Raw genomic sequence first — 14339 nt, forward strand, 5'->3', positions numbered from 1 at the left:
CATCAAAATACTTGTTCATTAAATGCGTGGAAAAAAATTCATCTTCCTTTTCTTTGCCGATCATGATCCCCAGTGATACAGAAATTCCATGTTCATATTCTAGGCTGAGGCTTTGACAAACCACTAAACCACATGTGGAATATAATACATATTATTTAGAACCATAAGGAAATAAACATTAATACCCTATGTACCTTTTTCAATAAAGTGATTAAATAAACTCAGCTGTCTGAAATACACAGACCTAACTCCTGCAGGTTCTAGGCTCTCTGGGGTACTCACGTATTATTTGACAAATGCCTATTTGAAAGAGCTCCCTGTCTCCCAGAGAGTGAAGACACAGAAGGTTGCGGCGGGGGTGGGGGGGGGGTGTCAAAATCACAAAGGCCAATGGGGTGAATATATTATCTTAGCTCTTCAGACCACATGACTGCATCCTGTCTGTATAGGATACCTGCCCAGATTCAGGAACACAGGGTCACAGAGGTTCTGGAAGTGAGACACTGGTAGAATTGGTGACCTGACCATGTTTTGACACCACCCCCTTGAATACTGGGCTTCCCTGCTGGCTCAGACGGTAAAGAATCTGCCTGCAGTGTGGGAGACCTGGGTTTGATCCCTGGGTTGGGAAGATCCCCTGAAAAAGGAAATGGCAACCCACTCCACTATTCTTGCCTAGAGAATCCCATGGACAGAGGAGCCTGGTGGGCTACAGTTCACGGGGTCGCAAAGAGTCGGACATGACTGAGCAATGGCAATTGTTAACTGTCCCCTGTTTCCAGAGATGGAGGTTCTTCAGAGGGAGCCATGCACCCTGTGAGGGGCCGAAGGTCTCCGTGGAGGGCTTCAGGCCCCTCAGAGTGGCTCTGCGGTTGCAGCCCCGTGCAGCATCTTCCCCTCTAGACGCCTGATGGCTGCGCTTGAGCACCAAGGACAGTACTTCTCATTCTGAAGTTCTCCGCAGACAAAGCTTCAACTTTTCATTTTTCTTTTGGTGACTTGGTAAATTCTTTGAGAATTTTACATTAGAGGCCAGTGAGTGAGTTGCAGAATTTAGATTTGTTAAACACTACTCTAGTTATTGCTTCAGCATCACAAAGGAGCAAAAACAAAGCATGCGGGTAAGGTGATCCATGGGAGGTTATTGCTAACTTGTACTGCCAGGAAGACTGTGCCTAATTAACCTGGAGTTAAAAGAGCACACGTCAGCGTTTCTCACTCAGTTAACAAATAAAAGGAAATTCAAAGGGCTTGGAGGCCATACGGAGTCAGGGTCCTTCTCATGAACCTGAGAAGAGGTTTTGTGGATCCAGAAGGAGCCGAGCCTATGGAGCCATTTAAGGTTCTACGCAGGAGAATAACGGTTTCCAGTTACGGCATTAAACTCTGTTTATTTAGTATTTGAAACAGGGTGTACATTTATGAATTTATATAAACATTTATTAATAGTACATCTAAAATCCACAATCAGTAAACAATCTGTGCTTTCTGTTTTGGAGTTGACATCTGCATGTTTTGGTGTTGTGGAGGGACCCAGTCTGTGAACTTAATCAAACTGCCTCATGACCATGGTAACCGTGACGGAAGTGATCTGCTCCTGCACAGAAAAAGTGTCACGCTTTGGAACTACTAAGCCAGGTGTCAAGGAAAGAAGAGACACACAGCGGACACGATGAAGAAAGTACAGGAAGGGGACGCTGGGATCCGTGTCACAAGCCAGGCGGTGACACCGAGACACGCGTGCTCCCCCTTCAGAAGCTTCAGGCGTTAGAGTCTCCGCACCTCCCACTGGAGGGGCTCCCCCCAAGCAGGAGCTCTCACTCAGCGCAGACATGCTTCTGAGGGCACTGTGGGGGTCACAGCTGCAGCTCCGAGGTGCCCACCAGGCCCAGGGCCCGCGCTTCTTCCGGAGTCAGGCCGCTCTTCAGGGTCCTCCGCACTGCCAGGGCCAGAGACGAAGGGGTGAGAAGAGAGGGCAGTGTTAGCAGCCAGGCCCCTTCCCCGAGAAGCCACAGCACTCATGACCCCCAGCCCCACCCTACCCCTGCCAAAGAGCCCTGGCTGACTGGCTGTTTTCAGAGCAGGAAAAAAAAATCTAGGGGCTGCCAGAGGCTGCCCTGGAGATGACCCAGGCACCGCCCTGGAGAGTCAGGCAGAGAGGGGACCGCCTAGGCGGAGTGGAGCGGGGAGAGGCCCACCCTGATGAGGTGTCTGAGAAAGGGTGCGAACTACAAAACGCAGGTGGCATGTTGAGAGTGCAGCCTTTCCCAGCACAAGGAGCAGATCAGAGCTGTTAAGGAATTCCAGAGTACAGGAAAACACACGTTCCAATGATGCAAATAAGGTGAGATGATCCCGCAAATCTGCAGGGACGTACCTCTGCAGAGGCCCCCCCAGCAAGGTGTTAATGGAACCCGGCACAAGGGGGGAGTCGTCAGGATGAGCCCCCCACGAGCGCCGTGGTCTTGGTCTCAACTCCTCAAAGAGCCTCTACAAAGAACCACTGACTCCTCGTGGACTCGATGCCAAGGAGCAAACAGCCAAACCTCTGAGTGGGCTTGGTGGATGTTCTCTGTGAGACACACACGGCTCAAGAAGGACCCGTGACCTCCCGCCCTGAGGTTTACAACTGGCGGTCAGAGGAACACTCATATTTCACTGACTGAGAATTGGCTTACATTTGCCTGACATTATGGGGTTTCCATTGTTTAGTGTGATCAGGTTCGGTGTCAAAATAGAGGCTGGATAAGGCTGAAGGATGAGGCAGCTGGCCCTTCCAAGACTGGTCTTTTCATTTGAAAGGTTTCCTAATTACATTTTCCTGAATTGATAAATTGTATTTGGCCTACTCTGTATGGAAGTCATACAGAGTTTGGGATATCTGTTCTATTTTCAGAAGTGATGTGTCATAGATCTACCATCTACTCTAAATCATCAATCAGCTAGAGTCCCCGAGATCACCAGGGAAGGCCTTTGATCAGAATGCAGAGAAAATAAAGTTCACCCTTATTGTTTCCCACTTTCCTTGCCAGATCTAATTCCCCACATTCCCTCCATGACAAGGGGGCCTATGTCCTCTGAGGCCTCCACAGAGGCGAGGTCCCCATCTCAAGTGTCTGCAGAAAACTCCCATATCAATGCCTCCCTGGGCAAAAGCCCACTTAGCCCATGGACAAAGGGCCTGAAAGAGTCAGGTCTCTGGTAGAGCAAACAGCGGCTAATATCTACTAATGAACACTTTTCTCTCCCAGGAATCAGCAGTTTGGACAGGAAAGGGAAAGTGTTAGTCGCTAAGCTGTGTCCAACTCTTTGCAATCCTGTGAACTGTAGCCCACCAGGCTCCTCTGTCCATGGGATTCTCCAGGTAAGAATACTGGAGTGCGTAACCATTCCCTTCTCCAGGGGGACCTTCCCCACCCAGGGATCGAACCTGGGTCTCCTGAACTGCAAGCAGATTCTTTACCATCTGAGCCACCAGGGAAGTCTTACCTTGGACAGGGGCCAACACCTAATCCATCAGTCAGTCAACAGATACTTCATGGAGAGCCTATGTTTGCTCAGCTCTTTAACTCAAAGAATGGATACACTTAGGGTTTTTAACAGCAGCACAAAGTTTTGCAGTGAAGGGTACCCTCAGATCAGGCCACCACACACACTACTGCATTTCCAAGCCAGCAGGGCCTCAGAGCCCCCTGGCCACAGCTGCTCCTGCACCAGCTCACCCTCCCCCAAGCCCAGACGTCCTGGGCTCCAGACTGAGTATCTAACTCATCCAGACAAAATGCTTGGCTCCCGAGCCTTGGCTGGAGGCAGATTGCATGTAACTGAGTAATGGAATTTCTTCTATGGGGCAGCAATAAAAATACTAGTTTGTAATACCCTTTATGTTCTTTAAACACTCCTTCAAGGGTTTGTTAAAGAAAGATAATAATTTTAGTGGCAGAAAACAAGATGAAATATTTCTCATTCTTGACAAGGACGGCTGAGACCTCTCATTCAAGATACAAGCTTCTGCCTGAAGAAGTCCATGCTGCACTAGGAGGGCATCTCACATTTCCTTGGCAACAGGAGGTGGCACGGGCTAGTGACCACTGCTCTGCACAGCTCTGCGCCCTCGTGGATTACATGCTTGGCCCAATGACCACACGAGCTGGTGGGCCTTGAAAGATGCCTCTCTTACTTCTGTTCACATGTTAGCCCTAAACTAGAGTGCTCAGTTCATATAAATATTTGAGTAAGGACCCTGGCACCTTAGAGAACAGGCTATACTCTCCTAAAAGATATGGGCCTCGGGCCAGCCAATCCGGGAGCAGGCCAGAGAACAGAACAAAGCTTAACGGTGCTGTCCCAGCCTTGCTGCCCTCGGCCTCATGGTCTACTCCCACGTTTTAATGCCGTAGACCCCTGAGACCCCTCCGGCCCAGGCTTTTCTCTGCTATGGCGAAAAGCCAGTGTAAGTAAAGGTCCCTCTTCTTGCCAGATGAGTCCCTGAAAGGTAGAAATGCAAAGAAAAACTTGCCCCATTTATGGAATCCTACTTACTGTAGGCCTTCCTGACAATTCAGATAAATTCTCCCAGGAATATATTAACCCTGAAGAGGACCTTAAGAATTCGAACACTTTGCTAAAAACTCTAAGTTAATTCACCTTATAGATGTGTAATGCAACGAACTGAAATCAGCTTGGTACCCCAATTCAAGTCCTACACGGAAAGGGCCCTCACAGTGTCTGTCTACCTGCTCATCAGTTAACTCATTCATTCAACAGGGGTTACAGGAGCCTCCACCTCGAGCCAAGTGTCATCTTAAGGAGGCCAGGAGCTGATGGGGATGTGGAGTGAGGGAAGGGGCACAGGGCAGCACACCCTGCTGGCACAGGGGGTGACTCTCACACAGCAAATTTCCAGAAAGCAAAGGAGGGCTGGGGATGTATGAGAAGGAGGGGATCAGCAGAATATGGGACTCACATAGCAGAAACTAGCCTCCCATCAAACAGGGCATTCTCAAATAGCATGTCTCAAGTGCTGGCAAGCGAGGAAGAAGGCGGGGGGGTGGGTGGGGGAGCTGGCTTCCATCTGATAAGATAACATCTGGGCCCCTTTCCACCGCCCCCACTCCTGCTCCCCGCTTGAACGCTCCAGCTGCCTCGGAGCTCCCCGGCTTGTCACATGCCACTGCCTCCCCTCCCCGCAGCCGCTTAACAGAGAACAGACCGTGGAAATGTTTATCCTTGTCTGCCCCGCAGCCCTTCCATAGACAGCCTGGGTCACTCTGCTGGCACCAGCAGCCCCTCGACGCCCTAGGACTTGTGACAGCTCCCGGAACGCCAGCCCTGGGATCCGACCCGGGGCACCTCTGCCGTCAACATGCAGCACAGGGGGGTCTGGGGCTCATGGAAAAATCCTAAGTTTTTCTCTTTTCTTCCCCGCTCCACCCTTGAAAAACACTTTTGTTTAATCCTCCAAAGTGCTCCCAGGTGACTCTCTGTTAAGTTGAATCCGAGAAGAATGATGGTGGTTGCCGTTTCCTGAGCACTACCTCGGATTATTTCACCCTAATTTTGTGGAAACCCTATGAGATGAGGACAGGGAATGAGCAACAGCAGCATGGAGAGATGGAGACCCTGGCCCCTCGGAGGGTGGGAGAGAAGGACTCGGGCCAAGAAGCTCGAACCAGAGCCCACCCTGGACAGCTGTGCCCTGATAGGCCTGGCAGCCCACGCGCCGACAATTTTTCATTCTGATGGCAGACGGACCGAGTTTTACTCCCATGGGACAGAAAGCCACATGCGTGCTCTTTGGATCACTGACAGATTTTTTTTTTTTTCATTTTTTGTCATATAATGCCAAGCGATCTGGAAATAAGTCATTGTTGTTGTTTGTAATCCCTAAGATCCTAAAGACTGCTCTGATGAGTCTCCTGAGAATAGCATGTCCGGGATGACAGAGACTCACATTGGAGCTTGAAGATGTCCTACATGTTTTCGTTTGGGCACTGGGAAGTAACTGGCCCAGCTGCTATCAGAGCTGTTCGTTTATGCAGCCCTTGTTCCTGGAGGGACCTGTCTGCTGAAGGAGAAAAATGATGGGTCCAGTCCTGCCCCTTTGGACTTAAATACCAGGAGCTGTGTGTCATTCTTAGTAATTCAATGCTAGACATTCTGTGGGATTTTTGTGGGTTTTTTTTTTTTTTGGTCAATGTCAATTATTTAACCTTTTAGGTTAATTTCCTTACTTTTGCCCTCCATCTTTTTTTTCACATAAAATCCTGTCCATTAAAAGCAAGCTTCCCCAAATTGACAGCTTTCTACAAAATAACTGGCCGGTACTTTCCGAAAGTGTCAAGGTCACGAATGTCTGCCACAGATCATAGCAGACTGAGAAGACAAGACGACAACCCAACACGGGGCTTGAAGTAGGATCACAGACCAGGAAAGGGCATTGGTGGGAAACTGGTGAAATCTGAGTCAAGACTGCAGTTCAGTTAATAGTTAATTTTTTGACACATCGTCCTACAGTGCGTAGGGTGTTAACACTGAGGGGAGCTGGGTGAAGGATAGAAGGCAACTCTCTGAGCTTACTTTTGAAACTCTTTGTTAAGTCTTAAAATTCTTTCAAAATAAAATCTAAAACAAAAAAACAAAAAACTTCAAATGACAACAGCAAGGGGCTAAGGTTCCCAAAGCTGGTTGATTTAAACTGGACTTTGCAGACTCAGCCTGGGGCACCAAGAACCAGTGTCTCTGGGAGAGACCCCCGAAGTGCATCCTGACCTCCTGGGAGATTCAGATCCCTGACTTAGGAACAAGAAGGTGGAGGAGTAGGCGGACGTACAGTACCTCTCTCTCCACGGATACATCAGGAATACACCTTCAGACACAGAGATGCGTGCAGAACAGCAGCTGAGAGCGGACAGGAGCACCTGACCAGCGGAAAAGAATATATAGAACCGTGCAAAACCTGGTAGGACTAAGGAGCCAGGAGGAAAAAACAGGAGTGTTACTAGGACTGGACCTGCCCTTGGCGGGTGGGGGAACTGAAATTGCCCACATCGGGGCAACTGTCTGAGTCAGGAGAAACATTTAAAGCTGAGAGTGAAACAGCTGACCTGCGGCAGCCTAAATGGAATGAGAATCAGACAGTCCTTGCCGCAGCCATACCTATCCCGGACAGGAACGCTGGTCTCCTGGAAGGCGCAGATCCCTGACTTAAGTCATTGCCATCTGACTGCGATGCAGCAAAGCTGCTCAGGAAGGTGATGGCCTTTGTGGTGACAGGCCTGACCCAGAATTAAGTTCACTCACGCTGAGACGGCTCTTAGCAACATTTATGGTTGATGTGTTCAGTCACTAAGTTGTGTCCAACTCTTTGCAACCCAATGGACTGTAGCCCACCAGGCTCCCCTGTCCAAGCAAAAATACTAGAGTGGGTTGCCATTTCCTTCTCCAGGGGATCTTCCCAGATCAGGGATCGAACCCTTGCCTCCTACACTGGCAGGCGGATTCTTTACCACTCAGCCACTGTTGGGAGGCCCAACATTTATGGTATCAGGCACTTTCTACAACCGCTGGTGTGGCCACGGTCGTGGCTGTGCAGAGTCCCTACCCCACTTCCTGCCTACATCTGTAGCTATGTTCACATCCAGCGCTCCTCCACCATCTCTTTGGTTGCTAGCTAGGCACTGAGCAGACAGCAATCAGTGAAAATGCAAAAGCAGACTGCCTTTTATGAGTCACGCAGTGAGGAGGATGGGGGAGAGAGGGCGGAGCCTGGCCAGGGAGAAAAGAAATGAAACAGTTCCTCCATGGCTTTCTGGGCTCAGAGTTTTCAGCATTGTTGCAAGTCCTGGGCAGGACTGAAATCCCTTCCCGCTTTTCAGATGAAGCCCAGCTCCTTAGTGCGTATCCGAGACAGCACAACAGTACTAGACACACACTGTGCTGATAGCCCAGGCTTCTGTGCACAGGGGCAAGCCACTGCACCGGAGTCCCGGGGGTAAAAAGAGAGGGACAAAATGGGTCTGGTCCACAAATTACAGCGGATCAAATGAGGTGGACAGTGGTGCTCAGGGAGTGAGGTGGGTGATGGCAGCAAAGTGATACTGAGGTGGGTGTATCTTCTGTGCACAAGCTCCTGGGTGACTTCCGCATGCAGCCCTTACACATCTACAGGCAGCTTCGTATTCCTACCGGGACCCTTGGGCACCAGTGTGAAGGGAAGGGGGATGGTGAGACCCCATCACAGGTGGCTCACTTAACCCTCACAACCGTCCCGGGAGGCTGGCATCACCACCCTTACTTGCTGGAAGAAGACAGGCTCAGTGAAGCCAAGCCATTTAAATGGGAGCCAGTCCCCTCTGTGTTATGACTGTGCAGATTCTCAAGCGTAGAGATGGATTCCATCTGAACTTGGCAGCAAAGACGATGAACCACTGTCACCTCCTGTTAGTAAGGTGCTTGGCACTTTCTGAAGCCCCCTTCCGAGAACCCTCTGCTTTGCTCCCAGAATAGCTCTCTGACACAGAAAAGACAAAGTCTCATATTCCTCTCTTCCACGGATCCTCTCTTCTCTTGAACCACCACTCTGGGCAAAAGGGTGCCTGCCATTCAGACAAATACGGTGAGGGACACAGAAGCCAGCCCCCTTTTTCAACATGCTAGTTCGCAGTTTGGGAGAGCCAGTCAGTGCAGGGAAACACTTCCAAGCTCTTTCTGCTTTGCCTCTCTAACTCCAAGACTTGAGCTTTCCATTACATCAAAGTCCCAGCAACTCTAGAGCAAGGGGCTGCTTCCGTCCTCATGGGCTTGGGTGCGGGGCCTGTACACCCTGTTTTGGACCTGCCTCCAAGGCTCAGATTGGAGAAGGCAATGGCAACCCACTCCAGTGTTCTTGCCTGGAGAATCTCAGGGACGGGGGACCCTGGTGGGCTGCCGTCTATGGGGTCACACAGAGTCAGACACGACTGAAGTGACTTAGCAGCAGTAGCAGCCAGGGCTCAGGTGATTTGGCATCTGTTCTGAAAGCACCGTCTCACTCCCCAGTCCCCAGACTCTAACTATGCCTCCCAGCTTACCCCTGGCAAACTCCCCCAAAGCCCCTTTCCTGGGTCCGTCCAGCCCTGCCTCCCAGACCCTCCAGCCCTGCCTCCCAGACCCTCCCAATGAAGACCCGGGCTACAAATACCTTCCTCACTTCCCCATCTTCCTTTTCCAGTGCAAAGGGCTGGACACCCACCATAGGCTTAAAGTCGGCCCCAGTGGGTCAGTGAGCGGCTGTCAGCCCCATTCTCTCTGGCCACCCTACTCCTGCAGCCGGGAGTGGGCGCTGATGGAGTGGCACTTCTCCCCAGAGGCCCATCCCTTACATATCGGCTCTCTAAAATGCACTGGCTCGCCACCAGGTTTAGGAGACTTTAGCTCCTTCTCAGACTTATTCTATTTGTCTTTTTGTCCTCTGGCCTGGGTGGGTGCCCTTAGCTGTCTTCAGAGGGGCAATCAGTCCAGCTTTAATGAGCTGGAAATATATTTAGGCTTTGAGTAAATAGTAATGATGTTGAGAAGACAAAAGTTTGATTGAGAAACTCTGGTCCTTTTACTAACATCTTATTCTACTGTATTCTAAGAGCATTCATTTTAACGCCTCTGGCTCTTTCCATTGTTAGCCCTATAAAAGAATATAAAATTTGTAAGTAGGGAAGAACTATGTAGTAACATGCAGGGAAATTTTTCTTAATGGGATTAGTGGGAAAATTTCTGGACATTTTCAAACACCACTTTGGAAAATTACAATTAACCTGAGTACTGATCAGAACTTTGGCCACTTCATGCAAAGAGCTGACTCGTTGGAAAAGACTCTGATGCTGGGAGGGATTGGGGGCAGGAGGAAAAGGAGATGACAGAGGATGAGATGGCTGGATGGCATCACCGACTCAATGGACGTGAGTTTGAGTGAACTCCGGGAGATGATGATGGACAGGGAGGCCTGGCGTGCCGCGATTCATGGGGTCGCAAAGAGTCAGACATGACTGAGCGACTGAACTGAACTGATCAGATCCAGCACTCAATCTAATATTTTGTGAGGCATAGCTACCATTTTCCTAAAACAGGGTCAATAATTTTTCAGATTTGTTCAGCCTCCTTCTCCATGTAATTCTGTAATGTGATGGCATGGCAACGTCCCTCAATATGTCGTAAAAAAAGATCTTTGTTATATCGAATCAACATGAACATGTCACATGCCCTTCAAGAGGAATGCTGAAGCTTTGTAAGAGGTGGAATGAGAGTCCAGTCATTAAATCAAGTTAGAGTTCAGTGTTCCTTTCCCAGCAGCCCCTAGAATCAGACTTCTGGCCCCTCACACTGAAACACCATTCTTGTAAAGATGACCTAGTTTATATTCCTAAGACATTGGTGGATTGCTTGTAGGTCATGTCGAAGTGATCGCACTTTTATAGAAACATAGCCCTGAGCCCAATACTCCATGTTGACATCACAGGTGGGGCCCAGACTCCTCCTTGGAGAGAAACAGCAGGAGAGGGGGCATCCAGCCTCTCTCAGTGGGACAAGACCTGGGCTCCTCTGGGAAAGAGTAAAAGGCAAACCATGAGCCCCTAGTGCCCCCTCTGCTGTGACAGGCCAGGCTAACGGTGACATGCAGACGGCCACCAGGGCAGAGACCCTCTTCCGAAGATAGGTCTCAGAGAAAAGAACACAAGGGCCCTTTTCCTCCCCAGACCCCGAGCCTGTCCCGCAGAATCACAGTGGGAAGGAGACCTCAGATGCCCATCAGCTTTAAGGTTTCCACGGGAAGACCAACATTTGGGAGGCCTAAGAGAAAAAATAGCCTGGAGACAAAGTGTGTGTGTGTGTGTGTGTCTCTGTGTGTGTGTGTGTGTCTGTGTGTGTGTGCGCTCAGTCGTGTCTCTGTGTGACTCCACGGACTGTATAGCCCACTAGGCACCTCTGTCCATGGAATTTTCCAGGCAAGAATACCAGAGTGGGTTGCCATTTCCTGCCCGGACACAGTATGGGGTTGGTCAAAAAGTTCATTCGGACTTTTCCATAAGATGTAATGAAAAAACCCAAATTAACTTTTTGGCCAGACGGATACCTCCCCTGATATGATGAAAAGAAAAACCAAAAGAAGAAGAAAACAAAGGGCTTGGAGAATGCTCTCCTCGGTCACCTGCACCAGCTGATTCGAGAGCCTTGGCTAGATTCTGGGGGAGCATTTGAGGTGCATTTGTGTTGACATTTTACAGGCTAGACATCAACTGCACAATTCAAAACACTTTACTTATTGAGACCCTGATGGTACCAGCTGGGAAAACAGCAGAACAGAGCCTGGGAACTTCGGAATCCATTACAGTGCCCTGGGTGTGTCCCAACTGGCCGCATATTTCAGGCTTTAAGCAGGACTCTTGGCAGGGGTAAGCCTGGCCACCAGCATCAAACATGAAAGCAAAAGTTTAAGTATCTACGAGGAGTCTTGAGTGGCTTGCAGGTCATAAATTTCTAGGTTATGGGCTGGATTCAGTTTGGTTTCCTGCAACAGCTGGACTGTTATTGTCTTTAGCTAAATGAGTTATAGCCCAAATATGTTGGTTATTCATTTATCCACTTGCCTCATCGCCACCATTAAACAATCAAATCTGATGCAGCATTGTTCCAGGGTGAGGCCCCAAGCTGAACTTCATGTCAATTTTGCAAATTGGTTTTTTCTCGTTCCTTTAACTTCTTGTGAAAAGCTGGAGTTTACATCCCTTTATAACAGAAATCAGAGTAACTTCCCCATCTCAAATTTCTGTGTATGGTGCCATCACCAATAAACGAAACCTGTCACAGATAAACACTTACATACATGCAGAGCTGTATTTGTTGTAGCAACTGCATCACGGGACAAAATATGTTTGGCTAAATAAAAAGAATATAGGGCTGTTTTGCATAAGATTGGAATGGAAACGATACCACAGGAAATTATTTTATGTCAACCACAAAAACAGGCAAAATATCTCTCTGGCCAGACTGAAGAGGAAAATTAATTATGACTGTGTTATTGTTCCCACTGACATTATGTGTCTCTCTAAGAATCTGGCGGGAAGGCAGGGCCAACACTCTTTGCCAACACAGACATACAACCTATAGGAGGAGGACACGGCCGGGGACTCCAGGGACTGGCCAGGCCCCTGTCTCATGCAGTCTCCTTCTCTGAGATCCCTGGCCCAACCCTGCCCATCTTCTGGAGGGCAATCCCTGGCCTGGTATCCTTTCTTTACTCTGCCCCCATGGTCGACTCCCCCCAAAGTGCTTTCCCTAGCTCTTCCCGATGGAGACTTTGCACTGAAGTTGTCTACTGGTACATGGTTTCTTCCATTTGGTTACTGGTTTAGTTAAGTAAATAAGAGAATGGTAATAAAGGACAAGGGCTTCCTTGGTGGCTCAGACGGTAAAGAATCTGCCTGCAATGCATTAGACCTGAGTTCGATCCCTGTGTTGGGAAGATCCCCTGGAGAAGGGAACGGCAACCCACTCCAGCATTCTGGCCTGGAGAATTCCATGGACAGAGGAGCCTGGCGGGCTACAGTCAATGGGGTCACAAAGAGTCAGAATGAGACATGACTGAGCAACTTGCACTTTCAATAAAGGACAGATACTGAGGATAATCTACTTAAGACCCCAGAAACCTTTCATAAATTTAATTTTTAAAAAAAAGCTATTTAAGAAAAAGATTTCTGATTATGAAAACAGCAAGAGAAAAATATGCAAATGATGTAGATAAGCCATACGTAACAGAAGAGACACAAACCACAAGAGGCTAGACCTTCCCAGTATGCAGAAAGAGAGTCAAAACATAAAGAATGCTATTCACACTCTTCAGAAAAAGGCACGTGCTGGCCTGGCCTGGAGCACGCAGTGTGGAGAGAGTAAGGGTGAGCTTCTGGAGAAGAGTCTGCCCCCCAAGACGTGCACATCTGGGGACCCTGCAATTCCGTCTTGGCCTCGTACCCCAGGGCCACCTCCGCCTTACTGTGCTCAGGTCCCCTGGGGATCTTGTTAAATGCAGGTTCTGAATCAGCTGCCTTGGAGAGGTCCCTGTGAACGTGTGTTTCTAACCAGCCTCCAAGAGATGCTCATGTTGTCTGAGGAACAACTTTAAGTCGCAAGCCCCTAGTCAAGTTTTCACATGGGAGCACCAGGAGGATGGCAAAGCAGTGCCAGGAAATGTTGGAAAACGTAAAGACAGCGATGTTGGAGCCCACAAACATATTCTTCCAGATGTAAAAAGTCCCCCTGAACGATAGGTTTCTATTTAAAAAATGGAGGGAGTGTGGCAGAGGCCGCACAGAGTGGAACAAGAGTCCTTCCAGTGACACCAACCACCCGGGGGCGCGGGGAGGACTCCACCGCACAGGCTCTCCGGTGGTCAGCTTGAGTCCGGCCCAGACACCGGGGGTTTTTAAAGCTATGCAGAAGGTTCTACTGTGCACCCACGGTTGAGAACCACAACTCAAGAAGGTACTCGAAGTGTGTACCAGCAGGATGGACCTCCTCTAAGGAGTGTGGCAAAACCAGCCTCCTATCTCACCGACTGAGAACCACAGCCCCCAACCCCCAAGTTCTGTAATTTGAGAGGCTCTGCTTCTCCCTGCAAGTGGCATTGAGTGGAACCTACTTTTCTGGAGAAAATGTCCCCTAGAATCTAAAGGCAATGATATAAAAGGGGCAGGGTCTGAGAGTCTGTGGCAATTCGGTTTAGTATTCTTTACCCTGGAAACATGCATGACAGCGGGACAAACAGAACCAGGGCGTCCACAGTATGCAGCCCAAAATGCAGCCACCCCCCATGAGTGCAGGGTGGCACTGCATGGGGGGGCTCTGAGTTTGAGTTCTTACTGAACTCTTGACTCCTGTGAGGCACTCTCTTTTCACTCTGGAAGCTAAGACAAGGGGAGGCAAACAGGCATCCTTTTTATGAAACATCAGAAATCCCTGTCCTAGTCAGCATTCCTGGAGGCTGAGCTGGTGGAGACTCAAGCTGTCTCTTGAGTGACTGGTAGCAGGCCAAGGCTTGGGGCGGTGAGCTCTCTTCTGAAACACAGGAGGACCATGGCCATGTCAAAGGATTCAGAGAACCTGCTTCTTGAAGTGAGCTGTCCCTGTGAGACTCAGCTTGGTGCCCACGGAGGCGGCTCCATACCTGTCATTCAGTGTGTAGGAGCAGGTAACAGGGAGCAGGAAATATCCTCTATTTGGTAGGCAATTTTTAAAAAAGCCTGATCAACCTAGGCTAACATGAGTGATCTTAAGCATCCTAATGACCGTAAAATCACCTGCCACCTCTG

At 49.3% G+C, this 14339-nt stretch overlaps 1 protein-coding gene across 18 annotated transcripts in view; it reads right to left on the bottom strand.

Annotated features, from left to right (window-relative positions):
* Positions 1-1371: 1371 nt before the first annotated feature.
* FHOD3 (formin homology 2 domain containing 3) overlaps positions 1372-14339 on the bottom strand; it is a 523276-nt gene continuing 510308 nt past the window's right edge. For all 18 annotated transcript variants that reach the window (XM_086372649.1, XM_086372648.1, XM_086372647.1 and 15 more), the window contains one exon: positions 1372-1939. In XM_086372649.1, the coding sequence (XP_086228775.1) occupies positions 1857-1939 (83 nt within the window). In that variant the 3' untranslated portion in view covers positions 1372-1856. The remainder of the gene's footprint in view (positions 1940-14339) is intronic.

This window comes from Bos grunniens, chromosome 24 (genome assembly GCF_055505025.1).
Source record: "Bos grunniens cultivar Pamir isolate PY7600 chromosome 24, Bosgru_T2T1.0, whole genome shotgun sequence".
NCBI classification, from domain to species: Eukaryota; Metazoa; Chordata; class Mammalia; order Artiodactyla; family Bovidae; genus Bos; species Bos grunniens.